At 41.1% G+C, this 24170-nt stretch overlaps 1 protein-coding gene across 5 annotated transcripts in view; it reads right to left on the reverse strand.

The window, feature by feature from the left end:
• Positions 1–24170, reverse strand: part of NALCN (sodium leak channel, non-selective) — a 303976-nt gene that overhangs the window by 14568 nt on the left and 265238 nt on the right. For 3 of the 5 annotated variants that reach the window (XM_059377540.1, XM_059377543.1, XM_059377542.1), the window contains exons 26-35: positions 23692–23859; positions 21909–22013; positions 18248–18354; positions 11617–11737; positions 11434–11532; positions 5623–5716; positions 5002–5108; positions 4719–4793; positions 3834–3953; positions 773–841 (exon numbers count right to left, since the gene is read on the reverse strand). In XM_059377540.1, coding sequence (XP_059233523.1) covers positions 773–841; positions 3834–3953; positions 4719–4793; positions 5002–5108; positions 5623–5716; positions 11434–11532; positions 11617–11737; positions 18248–18354; positions 21909–22013; positions 23692–23859 — 1065 coding nt within the window. The remainder of the gene's footprint in view (positions 1–772; positions 842–3833; positions 3954–4718; positions 4794–5001; positions 5109–5622; positions 5717–11433; positions 11533–11616; positions 11738–18247; positions 18355–21908; positions 22014–23691; positions 23860–24170) is intronic. The other 2 variants (XM_059377544.1, XM_059377545.1) reach the window with 1 other exon arrangement.

The raw sequence follows: 24170 nt of genomic DNA on the forward strand, positions 1-24170 counted from the left end.
AAAAAAAAAAAAACCACTAGAGAGAAATTCAATTTGTATTTCAAACTGTTCAGCCTTTTCAGCCAAATTCATAAAAACTCTTCCCCTGAAATTCCTAGCTTTCCATTTTCGCTTCTCTTGCTGCTGAAGTCTCTGTGAGGATGGCTGTCCATTTTTGGCCTCTCCCCCTGAGTTGCCTCAGGATTCTTCTACAAACAGTTGCTCACAGAAAAAGGCCTAAACAATAACAAAATGCTAAATGGCATCAAACACTGAATGTACCAAATATGGGCATTTATGGAATGTATATGAAATAATGTCAGTAATGAAAAAGGAAGCAACTTTAAAAAATGAAAATTAGATGCCGAGTTTATGCATGAACAAGAAAAAGAATATAAAGAAATCTAGGATCATAGAACCATGAAGCGTCATTAAAGACTATTTTTCTTTGCAGTAAAGTAACTTTGTTACAAATAAAAACAATAAAATAGAAGTATTAAGACCATTGGTTTTTGCTTTCATGCCCAATATGTTATCTTCAGTTGATGAATGAGTTCATCTAGTAAATATGAAGAATAAATAAATAGCATAAATGTCAGGAAACATATCACAAGATATCTAAACTACTGATTCATTTAAAAATTTGATATTGGCTCATTTGGACTTGGGATGACCAGCATCCCAAGTTAACTTCAACCCTTAAGACCCAGAAGGACAGCTGAAGTCAATTAGGCTTTGCTCCTTTTTTCTGTGCATACGTAACCTTTGATAGTATCTTTTACAACGTACTCACATGCTTTCCGCAGATAGAGAAAAACCGGAAGACAATCACACAGGCACCCATCATGTAGGTATATGCATTCTGAAATTTAAACCGAAAAGAGCCGCTCATAATGTGTGCAAAAGATCTTGTTTTCATTTTAAGTCTTCTGTGAAGTCTACTGAGTAATTAGCTTAATAAAATGTGAAAATTCTTATAAGAAATATATCTTTAAAAGGTGCTGAAAAGGTCACTGCCAAAACTCATGAATAAATATTAGCTATAAAATCAAATCTTAAATGAAACTTCACTCCTTGTTTTGCTCAGCTGAATTCTGTGTTTTGAAGCTTATCTTACATAAAATCATGACCAGCTCCTTTGAGGAGCAAGAAAAACAGGGTAACAACTCAACATGAGGAAGCCAAGTGAGACCGGAAGTGCAGGGATCCTGGCAAAGGGGGACGTGTGGTGTTGGAAAAGATGGCGGGAGGTCAGCTTTCCCCTCTCGGAAGGTCCCTCAAGACTCTGAAGACCAGCTGGCCATATTCCTGTAAGCTGATTTCAGAGATGTCTACCCTGTCCAGAAACACGTCCCGCTCATTCTTCAAGTGTGTGATCAGCAGCAAGAGAAGACTGGGTGTGCTTTATGACTAAGAAAGCTTCATCTCGGAAACAAAGATCCCATCAGCTAGAACCGCAATAACAACTGTGGCATTAAACTCATGCCAAGGCATGATTTTTCTTGAGGAGCCTTGCCTAGCTAAGTGACAACAGTCCCATATGGGCCCCTGGGAAGGGGGTCCACTGATAACTTTGAGGAGAAGGAAATGAATATGTCTGCACAAAAATAACTTTGGATGGGAACAAGGACTGCATCTTCCTTCACAATAGACAGCAAAATAGTGTGGAGGATGAGCATCCTTCCAGAACTGGACGTTCTTGGAGGAGAACAAAAGCATTCAGGGAGAACAGGCAAGTTGGTCTTTTCGGTGTAAGATGTCTTTCTCTAGGATATCCAGAATTAGGAAGCCTGTTCTACTCTTCTGCTCAGACCAAGTAGCTTTTGAATCCATTTGTCTAGGGAAAGATAAAAACATGGACCTTGATGCCCCTTTCCACATTAGTTCCAAATCTGTTCTAGATGGCTTCCCACTTTGCATTCTGAAAGTGATGACACCCAATGGCTTCTGGGAGGATGACCCTCATCCTTTGCCTGGTCCTGAGAGGTGCCATCCAGATCTTGCACCACGTTCCCCTTGCTCCTTCTACTCCAGGCACGATTTCCCTCCCACAGCATTCCATCATATGGACAGCTGCTGGCATGCCCTTCGTCCTACAGACTAAACCCTGCCATCACTTCCACAGGGACACTTCCAGGATCTCTCTGACGAAGCCACCTCCCACTGCTTTGTGTCATCCCAGGAAATGTGTGTCTCTCCTCCATCTGCCTCACTATGGTTGTAACTCTTACTGACTTGGGAGTATTCCCATGAATGCCTACCTGCAGTTGTCCCAAAGTCCCCCCAGCCTCTTGGATCGTGACTAAATATTCTGGTTAAAACTTTAAAATAAAACAAAACACCAACTTCCCACAAGCTGTGATACCCACAAGGGCAGAAGATGTCTTTCTTTGTTCACTACCTTCTTCTCCCTTCCCAGCATGGTGACTGCCCATCTTTACTGCTGCAAACCATCTGTCATTGGGGGAAATGAATCAGGGTGACTGAAAAACCCATGGAGGCTTGGCACAGTCCTTGACGTTGAAGGTGATTGTTGTTTTAAGAAGGACACTCAATACCTACCTGCCTGAACAGAGCAATTTCATACGAAAGCATGTCCTCTGTAATGTGTAAATGGGTACTGGGTGTGATGGCTTGTTTGTGGTGTGATTCTAACATCGGAGAGGATCGAAGAATGGATAGGAGAGAGCAGGGAAATCTGATAATATTACTTTTGTCTGGGGTCAAAGAAGACAAACAAAAAAGAAGGTACTTGTAATAATGTGTTATGGGGTTGTATACTCTTTACAGTTAGAAGAACTTCATGTGCTTGATCTCTATAGTACTCATATGGAATGGATAAATTATGAAGTTGTATCCCCAAGTTCAGAGCAGGGAACGAAGGGTCACTGAAGACAAATAACCCTATCAAGGCTGGAAAATGGTGGAGCCCAGAGAAGGGGCTTCTGGAGCTCCTCTGTCCAGTATGGCATCAGCCATATGTGGTTACTGAACACTTGAAATGCGGTGGGTCTCAATGAAGATGTGCTATGAATGTGAAATACACACGCAAAGATTTAATACCAAACAAATGATGTAATAATGATTTTTATATTGCCGCCACGTTAAAATGATAATATTTTGGATATAGTAGGTTAACATGCCTTATTAAGTTCATATCATCAGTTTCCTTTTTTATTTTTTTAATGTGGTTCCTAGAAAATTTGAAATTTTATCTGTGGCCACATTTTGTTCTTATAGGACAACACAGTCTTAGATCTCAGTCAAGCACCCCCATGGATATGGATTTTGAGCAGGAGCTCAGACTACATGGAAGGTGGAGGCATTTTAGGCAAACTAGTGAGAACTCAGATATAGACCCTGGGAATGACACACTTTAGCGGGACGGCAGCTAGATGTCAGTAGGAAGTGTGGCAGCAAAAGTACCTGAAAATTCCACTGTGAAATACTGAGTAGAACACAGTGGTATAGATGCTACACTTTGGCTCAGAAAACTGGGTTGGAGCCTTCTGATAGCTCGTATATGAACTTAGGCAGGTCTCATAATCTCTGTTTCCACTGTTCTCTCTCTCTCTCTCTGTGTTTTCTTTTGGGAAAATGAGAGTTAAACCAGAGATCTTTAAGGTTCTTCTGATTCACACACTCTAGGACTCTGAGGGGCCATACTTTGTCTGTGTGAAGAGTGTGGGGGGTTGTGTGCACAAGCTTGGCCAAGGGCCAGTCACGGTCAAGGGTCGCTGTAGGAAGGTGAGTCTGACACCTGAGGGTAGGCTGAGGCGGACTGAGACAAGACCGGAAACAGGGTTACCTGAACCCAAGTTATCAACTAAAATAAAAATGAATTACACACATACCAGGAGGGCAAAGTGAAGTACCACCCAGACCACGCCAAGCGATGTCACCAGCAGGTCGTATCGGTTTCGTCTGCTTTGCCAGAAGCCGGCAGGTGACATTGCTATGATCTTCATCGTAACCTGGGTGAAGATAAGGAAGACAGAACACAGAGGCTGAGTGTTCAGTCAATGTTTAAATGTGTGAACTTGAGGCCCTTTATAAAAAAAGATGTGGGAACCAAAGACAAGAATTTATTACCAAGAGATAGATACATACATAGATAGATACAGATACGGAGATAAAGAAGTAGATCTATCTATCTAAATTTTAAAGCTGGGTAGGTTAAAAATCTATATTCTCCAGGTTCTTCTCTCCTTGTTTTATGACTAGTTCTGATAGCAGGACGTTTTTCTTCCTTGAGTAAAAGACCATAGATTTTGGGAAACATCAACCAGCACAGGGTGAAATAAGAATCTGCTTGTATTTCAAAGAAGATTGTGCTGGAAAGTGATACGACACAGACCATATATTAAAATAATCCTGTCTGGGCCAGCCCCCTTGTCCACCACATTGCGATCTGAGTCCCTGAATTACAGTGGTTTGTGCAGTTCAGTAAAGATGTTTGAACTCCTATAACCAGACAGGTCAACCTGCAGATACAGCAATCAACAGCAGTTAGCAATTTCTGCCGTTAGACAAATCTGGAATAGAATGTGAAATCTTTGTTTAAGCGAAGCACCACAGCCCCAGAAGGAAAATACCCTACGAGCGTGCCACGCTCTCCCAAAAAAAGACTTCAAAAACAATGGAACACAGAGCTGACCGTGGGTGCTGTCAAAGGAGGACACTGCTCTACTTTGCGATGCCCACTGCCACCCCCTGAGCCCTCTGGCTCATGACCGTACCTCCAGAACGAAGATGAAGGTGAACACAACAGACATGGTTGCTAAAGGGACGGTCACGGGGTCCTCCACGTCCCACTGCAAGAGAAACAGCGCACCGGTCTTTGTCTGCAGCCACTAGACCCATCAAGGCTCTCCCCTCTTTCTCTCATTAGAACATGACTGTGAATTTTCATTTTTTTCCACCAAGAAATGTAAACTATGGACGGATATGGCCCTTTGCGATATGCTTGGATGCGCCCAACAAGCCAGTCCTTCTCAGAGTTTCAGTGTGAAAGAAACGTACCTTGACGGACAGCAGCACCGACTGGGCCAGGACAAGCAGGGCAATTGTCCTCTTAAAGAACGGATGCTGGGTTATGTCGTACATCTTAGCTCTAAATCCATCATTATCTGCAAAAGAGAGGTTGAGGCAAGGGCATTTCAGACCTAGGTTACATTTACTTTCTTGTCTTCCATTTCCTTTAATGCTCATTTTAAAAACTCATTACTCTTTTTTTTCCTCCTATAGTTCAATCTTATTGTGTGGTGTTTGGCAGGAAGGGCTGGTTCTGAATATTTAAAACGACGGTGCATGACGCCGTCTGTATTGGAAGGAGAACCGCATCATTCAATTTCTGTCAGTTTAATACATTTCACTCATATGTTTAAAAGGCAAGCACAAATATATTTTATTTAAAAATTCATTTTTTCATTAGGGCTTATCCTGAGAGCATTGAAGCACAGCCTTTGGGTGGTTGATTTTAATAGCCTATGGAGAGATCTGTAGTTTGGAGCCTGTTTCTGTATTAACTTATGCACAACCGCCTAGTGGCCTCACGATTATTATTTTAATTGAAATCTTAGACTCCTGGGGAATCATGAACACTGGTGCCCAACATGAATAAAATCAGAGCATCTTTGATACCCGGGCGAGGTGGGAGATGAAGAGGCTGTGCTATCTTCAGTCGGCTCTTCAGATCTTCCCATCTTCTCTGATCTACAGTCAGCAGAGCTGTCCCCTTAATAAACAAAGGAAAGCAGAAAAAGGCCTTATGTCGTCTACTCCACACCAAGGACATCGCAAATGGGGTGGTGATACCAACAGGACTAATTTGGGGGTGTGAAATAAAGATATTCTTCAAATACCCTGACGGCTCAGTAGGCATGGTCAGAATTCTCAAATTTGGTCTTGAGAGGAGTCCCCCAAAGGATGGCCTTCAACTGGCATCTTTGAACACAGATAATATTCAGGTTTGGGAAAATCTAAAGAAGGTTCTCTACACAATCAAATTTTCAAAAAGGGATACCCATTCCAATAGTGGTTAGTTTCCTTTTGTTTCATTGCAGGAAACGCTGCGGCAAAATTGTAACTTGTCAGTCTGCTATTTCTGGTTAAGGGGATTGCGTCTTTTTTTTTTTTTTAATTATTTTGATATATATAATCACAAAACTATTTTCAAGTGGTATGAAGTCACAGAATTTGAATCTTGAAGAACTAATGCTGTGATTAATGGCTAAATGAGATAAAAAAGTCTTTATTATGTGTATGTGTGTGTATTAGAGTATGCATATATATATATACACATATATGTACATATATATGTATATATATATATTGCATGACATTCATTATATTATATTATAAAGGAAGATCTGGGTGGGGGGGAAAAGCCCTCCCCCCACCCAGTTCTTCCTTTCTTTCTTTGGAACTAATTACTATCCTTCAAGGGTGTGTCCTCCTCAACATGTTTTCAGACTTTTGCTCTTTGTGTATCTATCAATACATAAGAACATACTTGTTTTGAATTTTAAAAATTTCTATAAATGGTATCCAATCTGTGCTTATTTATGCAGCTGGTTTTTATCTTCACTAAACACTATGTTTTGCATAGTTCAGCACAACTAGAAACTAGACCTAATTGCTTTAACTGCTCAGAGTATCCCACTGTACAAACATATCAGAATTTAGGTTTATGTATTATGAAAATGTTGCAGTAAGCCCACATGTACTGTCTCATGGCGAACATCTATGTGACTTCCTTGATAGCAAATCTCTAGGAGAGGAATTGCTGGGGTTAGGAATTTATGCAACTTTTTGTTTGTCAGATATTGTGAAGTTGCTGTCCAAAGAGGAGTAACCAAGAAAATTTGCTGCTAACAATCTCCAAGTGTTCATGTCCTAATATTCTTGCCAATACTTGACATGATCAGACATTTAAATTTGGCCATGATGGGTGGGAAATGTATCTAATTTAGTTTTAATACCAGTGAGATGAAACATTTTTTATATGTGCAAATGGGGGAGTGATTCCTGCCTGTATCTTCCTATGTGAATTGCCTGTTCATATTCTTTGCTCATTTTTGTATTTGGATATTTACTTTTAGATGTTTTATAGAAATTCTTGATATATTCTAGATATTAATCTTTTGTCAGTTATATGAGTTGCAAGTATTTTCTCTTAGTCTTAGCTTGCTTTAAAAAAATTTTTTTTTTGCTTATCATGTCTCTTATCTCTCAGAAACTTCATTTTAATGTAATCTAATCTATAAATTTCTTTCTTTATGGATTCCACTTTGTAGTGAAAGTCAAGAAATCCACAAATGGGATACTTGCAGGGTCAAAAATAAACTCTACATGGTTGAAGAATGGTTTTTCATAACTACGTCTTTCATTCTCCTGGAATTCCTTTCTGAATTTGCTGTGAGGTAGAGATCTCTGTTTAGTTTATTCTATCTAGACCCTCAGTGACCCCAGGGTCATTTATTGATGGTCTCATCTTCATGGATTTATTGTGCTACTTCTGTTTTATATATACCGATCCATCCTGGGGCTTTCAGTTTTATTCTGTAAGTTTAACTTTCTGTCTCTCTATCATTACCTATCCTGTTTGATTCACTGTAGCTTGTTTATGTTCCTTTTCCACTTTTTTTGTTCATGCTCGACTTTGAGAGAGGTTTATCAATTTAATTTTTTTAGAGAATCTGTTTTTGTCATTTTTGACTCTTTTATAGTATCTTTGTTTCCAGTATTATTATTTTTTCCTTATCTTTATTACTTTCTTCCATTTTACTTTGTTGTTTTTATAATTTATTGATTTGGATATTTGACATATTACTATTTAATCTTTGATTTTTTGAATGTACACATATAGTCATAAATTCCCTCTACTGATTTATCTGTATCTTGTGAGCTTTCACCTATGATTTTTATAAATGATTTATCTAAATGTCTTGTGTTTTTCTATTCTGATTTCCTCAGTGACTCATAAGTTATTTAGAATGTTGTCTTAACATCTTCAACTTATGAGGGAATTTTGTTATCTTTTTTTATTATTATAGATCACGCATTCTGTACATTATCAATTTTTTGGCCACTATTAATTTATGAACTCGTAGAGGTACACTTTTATAATTGAAAATTATTGGGGTTAAGGTTCTTTTTATGTCCAATAGATCAAGTGTTTTTATTGTATCAAATCTCATAATTTTTTCTGTCTATGAATTTCTTAGAGAAATATGTTATTATCTTTCACTATGACTTTGGACTTGCTAGCTTTTTAAAATAACTTGGTTTGTTTTTGCTCATATATTTTATGGTTCAGGAGTTCTATACTTTGCTAGTTATTAGTTTCTTTTGCAATTATTTAATTACACTGTTTAATCCTAGTGATGATATTTGTTTTGTTTATATTTATTTATTTAAAAAGATTTTATTTATTTATGTGACAGAGACACAACGAGAAAGGGAACACAAGCAAGGGAGCAACAGAAGGAGAGGGAGAAGCAGGCTTCCTGCAGAGCAGGGAGCCCGACACAGGGCTGGATCCCAGGACTCTGGGATAATGACCGGAGCCCAAGGCAGATGTTTAAGGACTGAGCCACCCAGGAGCCCCTGATATTTGTTTTAAATTAATTTTTCTGATATTAGTATTGCTAAGCCATTTTTCTCACTAACAGCAAACAAATACTCTGGTTCTCTGGGTGCAATACACATTCATATTATTCCTTTATTATACAAAACAAATTATTTTAGAAAGTTGAATTCTGAAATGATCCAAAAGAAATAATAAGCGTGGTGGTATCATCTGATCATTAATATCTGAAAACCTCTGAAAGTTTATCATTGTGAAATTAAGTTTATTAATCAAATTTTTATAATGGAGAAATTAAAAATGCATATGTTACTAGTACAGACTTTGAAGTTTTTATTTTTATTATTTTTAATTTGTTTTAGATTTTATTTATTTATTTGACAGACAGAGAGCACAAGTAGGCAGAGAGGCTGGCAGAGAGAGGGGGGGAAGCAGGCTCCCCACTGAGCAGGGAGCCTGATGTGGGGCTTGATCCCAGGACCCTGGGATCATGACCTGAGCCGAAGTCAGAGGCTTTAACCCACTGAGCCACGCAGGCACCCCTACTTTGAACTTTTCAGACAGGGTTCCATCTTCTAAGGAAGATATAATTTTGTGTAATTCTGAGTTGTGAAAACATCGCCCCCAAAGCTTGCCTTATTTCTCATATCTTTATATTTCCCCAGTGTCTATATATTTGGAAATCTGCTTACATACTTTTGGGTATGATCATTAGAATGGGAGCCCAATGAGGGCAGAAATCTTGATGTGTTTAGTGTGTAGTTTGTGTGTTTAGCTCCTTGTGGCCCTAGGGTCAAGAGCACGTCTGGCACCAGTAGATGCTCAAAGAAATCTGCCGAATGACTGAATGGTTAAGGAATAAATGCTCTTATACAGCAGCTCACATGCTTCCCTCAGAAAAGCTTACAGGAAAAAAAAATCTCTTCTGAATAGTTCATTTAACTCAGAAATTTGGATGTCCAATTAAATAACCAAGTTTGTTACATCTGTTAACATGAGCTCTTCTATTTTTCCTCTTTCTCTAAGCACCCACTTGAGCTTGTGGCCATGTTCCCCTTACCCAAGCCAAGGTGCTTCTTTCTTCCCTCAGAGCAGAAATACAACCAGTGCTGGGAGTCAGCCTCCTGATACTCTGCTTATTTCAGCCAATCCTCTAAGTTCAAGGGCTGTGATTGATTATACATTTGTCTCTAGGGGTTGAACATCTTATGTTGCTGCATTTATGTCTCTGGTTTGACTCTCCTGAAATCAGAACCTGATTCTCCAGAAACCAGGTGTTCTGGGCCAGCTGAGCCCAAGCTCTCTGTTAACGGACTGACTGGCTTCTGCTCTCACTGGGGAATCCCCACGTCTGTTCCAGCACAAGGGTCTAGACTTGCCTTCCTCCTTTTTTGCATGGTATGAAATTGAACACACAGTAGGGCTTAAAGACACTCATTTATGAATGTGTTCCAGTAAAATAGGGGGCTGGGCAATATGATCTCTCTCTATCCTTCTTTCTTACTCTAAAATCCCATGTTTCTGTGGGCAGAAGTAGTGTTGGGGCCCAAAGTGGGGATTTTTGAATTCCACCCTTTGAAAGTCAGGAGGAAATGATGTCCTTGTTAGCGCATGTCAAAGGCGGTAATTGACTGAGTAGCTGGAACCAGGCACGTGGGGCCTGGAGGGCCATTAATGATACAGTCGTTGGTCCTGGCCCCGAATCCCAGGGGCAGAACGGGGCTGCAAGCACATCCTGCTTTCACTCACTGCAGGGGGTCACCATTTTAACCCTCTTTTTTTTTTTTTTTTAAGATTTTACTTATTTATTTGAGAGAGAGAGAAAATGAGCATGAAAGGGGAGAGGTTAGAGGGAGAAGCAGGCTCCCTACCAAGCAGGGAGTCTGATATGGGACTCGATCCCGGGACTCCACCATCATGACCTGAGCCAAAGGCAGCTGCCTAACCAACTGAGCCACCGAGGTGCCCCCATGTTTACCCTCTTGAACTGAAAGACTCTCAGACTCTGCAGAGTCAGCACCACTTCTGAATTCTGGCCTGGGTTTTCTACGCCTTAAAAGCCCCAGACGAGTTATGCCACCTTTGTAAGCTGTTTTCTCTTCCACTGTGCATTTCAGAGTCATGAGAATTGAAAGCAGCGTGTGTAAACCCGAGTGCGGAGTCAGTGCTCAAATCTGTGTGCACCTCCATTATTAGGACTCAGAAGACCGACCCTTACATAACAGAGGGCATGTCAGCCTTGTCCAGAAGAACCACGTCAAACTCTCTCCCCCAAACTCACTTTTTGGCAGGAAACTATGCTCGGTGTTTTCCCATTTGGGAGCTCTTGTACTGATCGTTAGAGCTGTTATGATCTCAGCATGCTTCCTGAGTTCATAAAGTACATAAAGTTTTTCTGTTGAATTAGAAAATCTTCTTTTTATTCAGTGAATTAGGATGGAACATTTTCTACTGCATGCCCAACCCCATCAAAACGCTGAGTTCACCTCTGGAGTTACAAAGAAGCATCCAATTTACATCGTGTGAAAGTAATATCACCTGCAATCAGCAGGTGCCTGAGTTCAGCCTTGTGTTTTCCTAACTCATGGCACCTCCTTCCATTTGAACAATAGGAGATGTGCCTTTCAGTTGCCAGCGAATTAATGACGCCATTACCAAAAGGGGAATTTTAGCAAGAGATCCGCGCTCTTCAATAACGTGCCTGAAGGGCAGCGATGAGGTAGCTCATAAAATAGTTACAGAGATTATTTACATCAGTCACACCACGGGTGAATGCGACTTCATGCTGCGGGGAGAAAAAGAGAGCTCCAAGCAAGTGGCTAGAACAGAATAAACTCGGCAGTATTCAGACCAAGGATGCTTACCTTGTTTTCATTGAAATTAGCAATAACTACTCCAACAAAAAGGGTCAGTCCAATCATGCAGCCCAGGAATACAAAAACATGAATATAGATCCCATGCATCTGTATAAATGAAAAATATGGTTATTCATCAAAGCAGAGGAAAGCAGCTGTTGGGCATTCAAAGGGGTCCATGCGCTTGCTTACCGGCCCCACACGATGAATAATAACATCCCTCACTTCCACCCAGCCTTTCAGGGAGAGCACTTCAAACAACGCCAGCATAGCATTTCCCACATTGTCGAAATTAAAATTCCGAGGATTTGCCCTGCAAGTCAGAAAGAGGAATGTGCTGTGAACTTCAGAGGAGAAGCACCCTAGGGCAAATATCCTGTAGCTCTTTCCGGTCCTGGGTCCTGGGTTGGGGGCGTGGGGGAGTGGGGGGTGATATGTTTACCATTTGGAAGGTGGGCTCCACTGCATTCATTTGCTCCATCATAAAAATGCATGAATGTCTCATCATTTCTTAAAATGTAATGAATTATTAGGTAGTAATGGGGCATTCTTAGGGGGCGACAACAAAAGGCAACATAACTCAGCTTTGAGCTCTAGACGTTCTGTGAAGTTTCTGGCTCATCCTGATTATACCAAGAGCTCGAAACACACTTTCTAGCTACAAACTGCGTGGGAGATTCTCACAAAGAGGCGCTGGGGTCTAGAGGTGAAGTTTTTTTTTCTAAGATTTATTTATTTATTTTAGAGAGAGAGAAAGAGATAGAGACTTTGGCGGGGGGGGCGGTGGGCAGAGGGAGACAGAGAGTGAGAATCTCAAGTGGACTTCTCACTGAGTGTGGGGCCTCACATGGGGCTCTATCTCACGACCCTGATGAGACCATGACTTGAGCTGGAACCAAGAATCTGAGACTCAACTGACTAAGCCACCCAGGTGCCCTGGGTGTGAATTTTGCAATAGTTTTATAAATGAAAACTGTTCTAAAGGTATAAATTATAATTCCTGATATTAATACAGAAAGTGCAAAAAGAATAGAATCTGGCCACTTTCCTTAATTCTTGACATCATGGGAATATCACACTGTAAAGTACTGACGCATTTAGAGGTCACTGAGTGGAAAGAGGTGTTTGCTTGTGGCCTAGATGTTTCCAGAACATTCTATCCCAGTGGGATTTTTCTCCCATTACCTCTGGGTGTTCTCAACAGAGACTTCTCGTAGACCCCAGGGCTGCAGCATGCTATCTACATACACAGTTGATTCCTGATTTCTAAAACACTCTGTCTCCACTATTACTTTTTTTGGAGAGGGGGATGGTTCATTTTTTGTTTTTCTGACATTTTATTTTTTTCTTCCCGTGAACAAAAGTGATCTTTTCTATATACTACATCTCCCTTAGTCACTATGGGTCTTGGCTAACATTCTTGTCGTCAGTATAAAGATTTCAGTGTCCCCCCCCCCCCATCAGACTACTGCAAATAATTACAAGATCTAGACAGCTATGCACCAGAAAATCACAACTACCACTGTCTTTCCTGAATGTGATGGAGAACTGGGCCTGGCACTACTAAGAAGAGTAAGCCTACAGAAGCCTAGCCAAATTATAGTTTGATCATTTCTTTTTCCTGCTAGTTCACTTATCAAAATGTAACCTTCATAAAAGGTAACACTCTGGGGAAAAACTGGGTTAATATTTTCTATCACCTTTTATATATATTTTTAAAATCATAGAAACAATCATGCATTGCACCTTTCTAAGTGTTTTTTTTTTTAAGTATTTTAAAACACTAAATACATAAAACCATACAGCTAAACTGCCATGCTCCTAAAGGTTGATGGCTCATTGGTAGAAATGTTTTGCATATAGTGCAAAAGCCCCACTCAGAAATTCCTATTTTGGGATTCTGATTTATATTTTTTAAGTATGGAAGTACAAGCATATTCTCTTGATTTTCCAAACTCCTTTCCTTTGGGGGTTTCAATTAAATTTAATACATTTTACAGCAGAGAGAAGCCAGCCGTAAGGATTCTGCAGATGCCATAGTTTTCTTGAATAAGGACTTTTTTTTTAAGCCAAGCAAGCCAGCTCTCAGAACTGATGTTGAACTTTCTTACCCATCCATTTTCTTTATGTGAAAGTGCTTTTTTAGCTGAATTTGCAGTAACCCTAAGTACTTTCATGTTCCACATCTTTTAGAAGTTAGAATATGTTAAAAATACACTTTTAGGCTAAACCAAGAAAAAGAAAATGGAGGCTCATAGACTTACATAGTTGGAAGAATACATCATATTAAAAACACAAGTATCCATTTTGATCATCTAAGATGTTCGTGTATGCTTTGCTCATGTTACTAAAATCGGAAAGTTGGAAACTTTACCTATAACTACAGAGAACTTCGGTAAATCCCAAACACAATCCTTTGTTGTCTGTTTTCCTGTTGTCCTTCCTTGATTTGGAAGCCCGTTTAGATATAATCTTCTCTGGTTTATTTTAAAAATATTATAATCTTGTCTATCCAATTCAGAAAACTAAGACATGGGCTCTAACCTCACAATTCCGTTAATCTTCTACCTCCCAGTGAGAAGTGCTCCAAGGCCCCAAGGTGGTGATAAGGAGGAGTGCTCCTCCTCTGGGAAGAGCTGGACCCTCCGGAGGAGACCAGCTCAACCTGTGGCCTTGGGTGAAGAAATGCAGGGGATGACATCGTCCAAATGGCCCTTCCAAGACCCTGGAAGTATCACGTTTCTGTTTAAAAAGTAAGGCAGGGGTGTCTGGATGGCTCAGTCAGTTTAGCGTCTCACTCTTAATCTCAGCTTCCATTACTGTCTCAGGGTCATGAGACTGAACCCCACATTGGGCTCCGCTTGGGGAGTCTGCTTGTCTCCTTCTCCCTCTCCCTCTCCCCCTCCTCACGCATGTTCTCTCTCTTAAATGAAGGGATAAATCTTAAAAACAAAAACAAAAGTAAGGTAGATTTATAGTCTTTCCTTAAGGAACATACTCAAATTGAGCTGTAGCCTCTACAGAATCTGATCTTCTTCTGCCTAGAATGTATCGTGGTATGACAAAGTCAGCGAGGGGGTAAACTCTAGGTAAGCTTCCAGTGAGCTCAGGGGCTTACTTCTGTAGCATCAAAGCCTTTAACATATGCATTACATTATTTGTAATATTAATTTCTGTTCTCCACAACACTTCAAGCTCCTGGGGTCCGGGGCCATGGCTTGTCTCCAGTGACAGAATACTGTCTGGAGATCAGTTAGCACTCAATAAATACATTTACTGAAACTGAGGACTGGGGCGCCTGGGTGGCTCAGATGGTTAAGCGTCTGCCTTTGGTTCAGGTCTTTGATTTTTTGGTCCTGGGATTGAGTCCCAATATCGGGGTCCCTGCTCAGTGGGGAGTCTGTTTCTCTCTCTCCCTCTGCCCCTCCCTCTGCTTGTGCTCTCTCATTCTGTCAAATAAATAAATAAATAAATAAATAAATAAATAAATAAATAAAATCTTTAGAAAAACAACAACTAAGTACTTATTTTTGATATTGCTCTGATGTGTTTCATTTTCCTATGTCCTAAACCTCTGCTTAAAACAAAACACACAGTATTTATAACATATATATATTTTATACTTTTTACCAAGGTAATTTTTATCTCATCAAGTCTGAGTAATTCAGAACAAAATGAATGAATTCATTTGAACACAGAATAGAGAAGCCCAACTGTCTCCTGAATTAGGTAGTGCATATTTATGCCCTTCTTAATGATAATTATCAAAGAATTCCCCAATGCTAATTCCCCAGATAGAAGTTATTTTTTTAATCATAGATTTGTCAATATAAAATTATAGCATTTCAGCTTCTAACTCTTGATGAGTTTACTAAAGAAGGAAAATGTGAAAATTAGCATGGTTATGGTTGACATTCGTTTGACAGAAGATTTTTATTTCCCTAAAACTAACCCAAGGAACAGACGGGCCAGCCCTACTGTAATGGTGTTCAAGGGATGCCCCGTCTATCGGCTTATGCTTTTAAAATGCTGTCCAACAGGAAACCCCTAGTAATAACTTATATGAAACAATGCATGTCAGTTCATTCGAATCCTTAAAATCACAGGTAGCTGGTTTTATGGAACAGGCTGAATACTGGAGGGTTCAGTTGGGAACAGGTTTACTTTTCTCCCAACACTGCCTTCCAGAGGGTTCTAGCTCCCTTCCTGACATTGTGGAGATCCCAAAGCTTTTTGGTCACTTTCAGTTATAGAAGATGAGTCTCATTCTAGAAAGCCCACTCCGTTCTACATCAAACCTTTGTTCTCATGACCTGTATAAGAACCCCTTCCTTAACCGCTCCCCCTGATCTGCGGCTTGAGGAGGGAAGGAGAGCTCTGGCCTCTCTCTTCCCTCCTCCCCTCAAGGCCCCCATCTGATTCTTACAAGATGGAGGTGTGATGACTTAGAATGGAGTTCAAGTGCATGTATTTTACACGGGCAGACGCCAGCCATGACTGCTCTGGTCCCAGTAGCTGTTCTCTTGAAGTGTATTGTCTGCCATGTTCCTATCTTCTGTAAACTTGATACTTTAACACAACATCTCTGCTACATGCCTATGGTGGACACACTTTGCTCTCTGGATAACTCAATAAAATGCTTGAATCACCCTGCCTTGGCCTCCAGCCTCCTCCTCACCCTCCCACCTCCTTGGGAGGAGTTGTTTTTAGGGTTTGCTTTCAAATTCAGACCAACCAACCCAAAGTCCGCAGACTCAACTACCTCCTTTATCAGGCTTCCACACTCTAGCCTGCCGTCTACCTGCCCTAACCACCAGCCACCAGACCACTGGGGACAGCCCCCATGACCCAGAGGCCACCAAAGGGCCTCATCAAGCCAATCCTAAGCCTGCTTACCCTGACTCACCCATTCCAACTCAGGGAAACCATAATAAAGCCTCCGGTCCATGGTTCCCCTGTGGCCCATGACTAACACTGGTGCTTCCTTGTGTAACTTCCCCCTGCCTGATGGCCCATCCTCTTGGGAACTATGAATAACAAAAGCCCTTCAGTGGTAATTGTCTCTTGATCAGCTGGCTCTACTATACCTAAATTTTCTATTAATACACTATATTTTGAAACATTCCCCTGTATAAGGGTGCCCCATTTTGTCGTTCCTGCTGAGGGTCATCTTTGGGTAATTCCTCAGTTCTCATTCCTGGAAACCTACCCACAGCCCCTCTGATAGGAACACATAGCCCTTTGCAGCAGAGCTCCATCAAGATGGCGCAGATCAGGTGGCCCCTGGCCGTGATGCCTCGGGGTCTCCAGGAACTCCTGATAACCCTGCCCTGTCATATGGTGAGGAGCAGCTTGCCTAGACCAGCACCTCCCCTCACTTTCCCCGTCTCTGACATGACCCAGTCCCCATGGGGGACCTCCATTGGCTGGAGACAAGCGTCCCTGACCTCCTCCCACACCGAAGGGAGAGAAGCCACAGCGCCGTCTACTGAATTCATTCACTTCCACGACCCTATCTTTGAGCGTAGTGTTTCGGTTTATAGGAGCTGGCAGAGGACAATCTTTTAGTCAGTGCTGCTGGGATCAGCATGTTGCTGTCTTCGGAATGTAATAGAACTTTATCTCTTAATGAACTCAGCTTTGAGGCTTTTGCCAAAATTCCAAAACAGTAGGAAAAAAAAATCTCATTTGATGTCTTGATATGAATAAATTATTTATAGTGTAATAAGACATTTTCACCTTACAAAAAATAAACTCTTTATGCTTCTTTAATATTTTATTTCAATGTAAATTAGACAGCTTTTCTAGTAAGCACTGGGATAAGGATATATAGCCATGTGCTATGTACTTCCCTCTCCAAGTCAAGCCACACATCCAAATTCATCTTTTTTTTTCTTTTCATAATTCTTCAGTATTTAAAAAAAATTAAAACCCAGTATAAATTGTACTGAACTGTTTATAAAAGTGAATTTTACATTAGAGAAATGCCAAAGCTGGTAACAAGTGAGTCCTAAGGGTACAAGTGGGTGAAATGCAATTTCTTTGAGAGAGTTTTGACGTTCAGTAGAACACATCAATTGTGACAAAAAGAGTCGTGGCTATGGTTCACTTGTTATTCTAAAAGATACAATGAAATAAAAAGAAAACAGATGACTACTTAAAAGGACAAATGAAGTTAATAGGACACTCGGTTCATCAACGAAGCCTACCTAGAGATTTCATTCATGGTCATTAGTAAACTGGATGAGAAAGAAGGTACTGGGCATTTCCAGCTTTGATGTAAATGCTTTGAAAACTCATTTTCAAAAAAAAAAATGAATTTTAAAGAGAAAGTGAGATATAATCATGTTCCTGATTACTCCTTTCCAGTGTTTCCATAATGGAAATACTTCAATGAAAATGGGTTTTGAAATTGAAATAGCTTTATGATCTGGGCTTCTCTACAACTGTTACAAGGTTATCAGATTTTCCCTTAAAGATATAAATGCAGGACAAGTTTAGTTTTAATTTCATAGAAAATCTTTGTCTTTTATGCCTCACTAATTTCTAATGCCGTATGAATCGAGGTAAGTACTTCAAAGTATTAGAAAAATACTGGGATGATAATCCATTAGTTTCTTGAAACAACACAGGACTCAGTGTGCCACTTGCTTGCTCATTTACTGTATTTTTGCATCTTGGGGTAATTCCGTGCTTTGCCTTGTATTCCCTAAAATCATCTTGGCACCTCTAGCGAAATTCCTTTTCATGCCATATTGTATTGATTCAAAACCTTATACTGACAAATAAAACATTCTTTAGGATCCTTTTCAGTTATGCTTACCAAACACGGGGCACCCAAAATCCAGGCTTTTTCTCTCCAGGTCTTAGTTTTAAATTTAAGTTCTTGGACACACTTACATTAATTCTGAATATGCCATTACAATCCTCCTAAAATAGGGGGGAAAAAAAAAGAGAGGGCGCTTGGTCAGACAATGAACTCCTAAAAGATCAAAGGTAAACACTTTTAACCTAGAATAGGAAAGGTTTTTATGTGACAATAGGGATGTGGGCAGCCCCCCAGCAAACAGACAAGGACTGCAGAGATGAGCAGTGAAAATCTGCACTGAAAACATTCACAAGTAGGCAGAGGATCCAAACAGACATTCCTCTCAGGAAGACATATAAGTGGCCGATATGCACATTGAAAGATGCTCCGTGTCATTAGTCATCCAGGAAATGCAAATCATAAACCTCAGTGGGGTACCACTTCCCATCCAGGAAGAAGGCTATAAGCAAAACATCAGATAATGAGCTTCGGCCAGGAGCTGCAGAAATTGGAATCCTCTCTGTATCCCCTTATCTCCCTCATAAACCCATGCCTCACACACTGCTGGAGGGTTGGGAAAATGGTGCAACCACTTTGGAAAATAGTGTGGCAGGTGCTCAAATGACTGAACAAAGCTTTACTGAAGGACCCAGCAATTCTACCCCTAGGTTTCTACCCAAGAGAAATGAACACAGATATCTTCATGGACACCTGTTCCATGAATGTTTATGACATTATTATTGTAAATAGCTTAATTATGATGGTCAAAAGGTAGAAACGATCCAAATGTTCATCAGTGGATGAAAACATAAACAAAACATGGTGTAGCCCCTTCACGGAATACTGTTCAACCCTAGAAAGGAAGGAAGGGCTGACACAGGCCACAATGTGGAGGCACTTTGGAGTCACTGAGCTAATGAAAGAAACCAGGCACTAATGACCACATGTTATGGGACTGTACGCATGTGCAAGTCCAAAGCGAACGGCTTCACAGGGACAGGAAGGTGCATGGTTGTTTGAGGACGGGAGTACCTGGGGGACAAGGGGAAATAAGGGGGGAAGGTCAAAGACAATGTTGCATTTTGAGGTGATAAAAATGTTCTAAGACTGATTATTATGCAACTATGCTAGAAACTATCAAATTGTACAACTGCCAAAGGGCAAATTGTGTAGTCTGTGAGTTTTGTCTCTAATAGCACTGTTTTTAGAAGATTTTAAAACATGAGTAAGAAGCTTTTCACCATTTTCTGTCTTTATTCTTCTTTTTGTCTTATCTTTGAGTCTTTCTTTGGCTGTGATTTTCATGTTTTTGAACCTAAACCCCTTTCCTGGGTATAATAGGTATACACTTAACTATTTCAAGGGATCTTCAAATTTTAACCTGCTAAAGTCACCTTCAACCTTGTTTCCTCCAACCTTTCCCATTTTTGTTCATAGACTAGTACGTTGTCAACCCCGGCATACAGATCTCAGAGTCCTCTACGGCTTTCCCTTGTCCTGCTTGGGTCTCCTTTCCATTCTTATTTCCAACAGTTTAGTTAATACCAACATTATTTCCCTTTGGATTATCAATGATATCCCTTAAAACAACAGCCCTCTTATACAAATAATATCTCTTTAACTTCAAAGGCATGGAGACACTTACTACCATAACCCAAAGACAAACACGGTTGACCTTCTGGCATATATCCTTCCAGTTTTTTTCCCTGTGTGTGGATGAGATGGCACAGTTTTGACCCTTCCATAGGCCACTTTGTCAGTTAAAATATATTGCACTTATCATCTCACAGTAACTTTACATGTTCACCCACAACATTATTCCTATTGGCTGTGTGGTGCTGGATCAGAGAGAGCCCCCTGATGTATTTGGCCTCATGGTTCCTTCCAGGGTGCCTTTCTGAGCCCGCAAGAGCCCACCTTTGATGGGGTGAGGTGTCCTGGCATCTCAGTTAAAAGCATGGACCAGGCTGCCTAGACATGAGTCATACCTTCCCCACTTATTTTGGGGTGAACTTGGGCAAGTTATTTAAACTTTGTTCCTCTATCTCTAGCTTGTTGTGTGTATGAGTAGATAGTGTAAAATCACAATACGCTTAGGCCATTATTAAGATACTGAGTCTGGCAAGATGTCCTCTGGGCTTCCTCTTGAAATGTTGTCATCTTTCTGGCCTCCATTCTGTGTGAGTCTAAAACAAGCCTGCCTTCCTGACTCGAGCGTCGGGATGAAAGCATCAGCCCTTTACCACCCCCTTCGTTGGCTACTTTGGTTCGCCATGACCTTTACGCCATGTTCCATGTTCTGTCTTCTCAGGCTTACTGAAACTCCTGGAACCTCTGGCGATGCAGGAGGGGCCTCAACCAGTATGTCTCTTCTGCCCTGCCCCTTCCAGAAATCCTTAGTGTAACACAATCAATAATGTATTTTGACTAGACAAAGATGTGACCTGTATTTTACAACCATTCGAGAAAGAATAATTTTTATAATCGGTGGCCTTGAAAATGTAGACATTTTTTATACCAACGAAAAATCTCTATGAGATAGCCATAGTTGCTGGAAAGAGAGAAGCATGTACTATAGGTAGGCTCTGTTCAGCCTTCGGGCACATGCATTTTAATGGACGTAAGGCATTCTTTCACCAGGATGAAAGAGGAAATGCTTTTGTTGTTTGTACATAAGCAGTATGTAGCTCATTCTTTTAATCCACTTGTGCCCCAGGGCAGGATCCTAAGAGAAAGGGCGTTGGAGAGTGTGGCAGTGATGGCTACTTATAACCACACAGGTCCCGTCTTTCTGCAGGCTCCGTCACCGTCCCATCTGGCCTTGGAGGCCAGGCTCTCACCAGTGACACCAGTAGAAGTGAGGTGTGCTGCCTCAGGGCTCATCCTGTGACCCTCAAACATAGAGTTGGTTCTGTGCTCCTATCTGCCAGCTAAATGGAGAAGACGCCAAAGACAGCCAAGGGTAGCAAAGAAGGAAGACAAAAGGAGCTGGGGTCTCCGAGAGGACATTTGGAGGAGAGCTGTCCACCTGACCCAAGACGCAATGTGTTCATTTCATTACTTTCAGCCACTGAAACACTGGGCTTGTCCAGAGCTGCCTCCTCTTACTAACACTGACTGAACAAAGATAAAGCAAGGGGCAGAGGCAGAAGGGGTCAAGCTTGGTTCTTTGATAGCTGTCCTACTGGGGAAGATTCTGGACTTCCCAGGGGAGAGAAGGCTGGAGCAGAGAAGCATTGAGCAGTGGTATGACAGTCAGACTTCGCCTCTTGTCCTTTCTGCGGGGCTGTTTGCTGATATGAGTCTGCTGAGGCAGAGTTTAGTTAGGGGAGGCCCAAAGGGAGAGTGTCTGAGACTCACAGCTACAAGTGTCTGGAATCTTGGGTGCGTGTGCTACAGGTATCAACAGAGGCTCACACCCAGAACAGCAGGAGAGAGTAGAATAATCTGGGGTGTGCTTTTAATCCCACAAACCAGTGCTAGCCAGAAGAGACTCAGAGTGCCTGTTTTTTGTTTTGTTTCGTTTTGGGGTTTTTTTTGCTTTAGGCAGAAGGAGTTGGCAGGAAGAGAATTCTTGGTTTCATGAGGGGTCCTCAAAGTAGCCTCAGCATGTGCTGACCGAGAGGTGGCGAATTACCAGAATTTAAATCCCAAAAGACAGAAAGCAGTATCTTACCCTTCTAATAATGTTGGGATCATTGCACTTGGCCAGTTTTCCCGCAAAAAGCTGAACTCCAAAGCTTGCAAAAACAAGCATTAATGTCAACAAAAGGATGGAGACCTGAAAAATAATTGGTGAGATGTCACATCTCTGGGTAAGAAATTCAAGAGTAGGCTTGATCTGAGCAGGGATAGGGACATGGCTTTTCAGAGAACATAGTATGAAACCCTTGGTCTTTTCAGGATATTATCTAACTTTTCCACCTCAGGTCGTTCAATTAGCCTCGCTGGAATGTTAAAAGGAGGGAATTAACAACAGTTTTTGGATTTTGGAATAAAAACATGTGACTTTCAGGTAAGAAAATATATATTTTTTTAGGTAAGAAAATATTTTTGGTATGGCTTGGGTTTTTCTGATTTTGGAATCAACACTTTAATGAAACCGAAGAAAAGTGTTTGAATAATTAGATTTCCCCCCATTTTCTCTAAATGGATTCCTGTCTCTATCAGCAGAACATAAATTAGAGAGAGACAGTGGTCTGGCTTTCTTGTGAGCAGTGAGGGCATCAAGAGGAGGGAGATACTGGGTCCTGAAAAGCAAGTCTGTTAATTGACTGGTGCTCCCTCTGCTGGACGGTGTCTTGGTCTCAGCAGAGAAAAGTGGCAAAGGGGAAAAACACTGAACAAAACCACTGATCTGGGGCCCAGGTGAATCAAATCATCTAAACATATGCCTTAAATATACTAAAAATCACACAGAAACATCATCAAGAGAAAGGCACAAATAGATTCCTTGCTAAATTCTATCACGGCTCCAAGATGCATGCATATCAGGTAATACCCTTTTTCCCTTCAGTTCCAGCTGGGTGAAAAGCCACCTTGTTGGGGTTTTAGCACAAAGAAAATGTGGGATTTCAAATATGTCTTTCAAAAAATATTAGCGACTCTGTACCTATGGAAATCTCCCAACCCGTCTTTAAAATACCCTAGAATCAACTGTAACCACAGCTGCTCTCTCCCTGTAGGTGCGTCTTTAGAAAGCAAGATGTAAAATAAGCTTATGTAAATTAATTCACGTTTTCCATGCACGAGCAGAGCTCATCAATAATAAAAAGAATCCTTTGATCACTCCTTTGTAAGGCACGGATCCTTCTGTAATGATTGGGAGCAATGAGCTTCCAACTCATCGTTTTTTTTCTGCAGCATTGCTCTTGGAAGACCCTCAATCAGGGATGCCCAACTAAAAAGAACGTTTTCTCCCCATTTTCAAGTATTCATTCCTGTATCCTGAGGCTACTTAAAGTGAGGTATACCTATATGTTACATATTTTTTTAAGTCATTTTATGTTAACACTCCAAAGATCAGAGACAAAATCTACGCTCTAAGAAACTGGGGACATGCGAAATAAAATACGGAGCCCAAATGGGTTCACTGCTACTATTTGTGAAGTAGATGGTGTGGAGTCTTATCTTTAATTTCTAGATAAGGAAACTACAACCCAGAATAAAAATTAGGGTCACGAGTTAGGAATGGAACTGTTAGCAAATAGGACCGCTTGTATTCTTCCTTTCATCCTACTTTCACTAAAAATGTTCACTGAATTAGACGTACCAACAAGTCAGAGCATGCATGGGTCAAGTTCCGAATGTGTGCTGTGTTTTGTTAGTGCCTTTACAATCCCCCGGCAATAAACACCGCAGACTTAGCCCTCCGCCACCAAGACTCCCTGGGCCCCCTCGTTAGTTTCATTCCAGACCCAGAATGTGCGAACCGGAAGCAGCGGGCAAACGTCCCGTACCAAGAAAATTTCTTTGAAGCCGCTGAAAAGTTCTCGAACCACTTTCCTCATCTGGGGCACGAGTTTGAATATCCGCAGAGGCCTCAGGCACCGGAGAACCATTAGAAGCTGAGCTCCCGATTCGGCAGGCACGTTTTGGGGCATCCAGCAAAGAAATATCAAGCTCACCTAGTGAGGGGAAAAATCCCTAGAGTTTATACAATTTATCCTTCGCTCTCTACACTGAGAGCCAAGTGCATACAACTGGCCTTGAGCAAGAGATTCCATATGGCCCACAGGACAAGCATTCACTGGGTATATATTCGATCTCTGAATTCTGAACTCTGAGCTCTGAACCCAATCTACCCCTGTTAGTGGCACCCAAGGAAAGTCGTCAGCTGTTCGTGGGCATGACATAGGGGTGACCATACTGTGTGTGTGTGTGTGTGTATATGTGTATCCCCAGTGCACTCTGCTCCTTATTTTAACTTACACACTCA

This window comes from Mustela nigripes, chromosome 15 (genome assembly GCF_022355385.1).
Source record: "Mustela nigripes isolate SB6536 chromosome 15, MUSNIG.SB6536, whole genome shotgun sequence".
Classification (NCBI taxonomy): Eukaryota; Metazoa; Chordata; class Mammalia; order Carnivora; family Mustelidae; genus Mustela; species Mustela nigripes.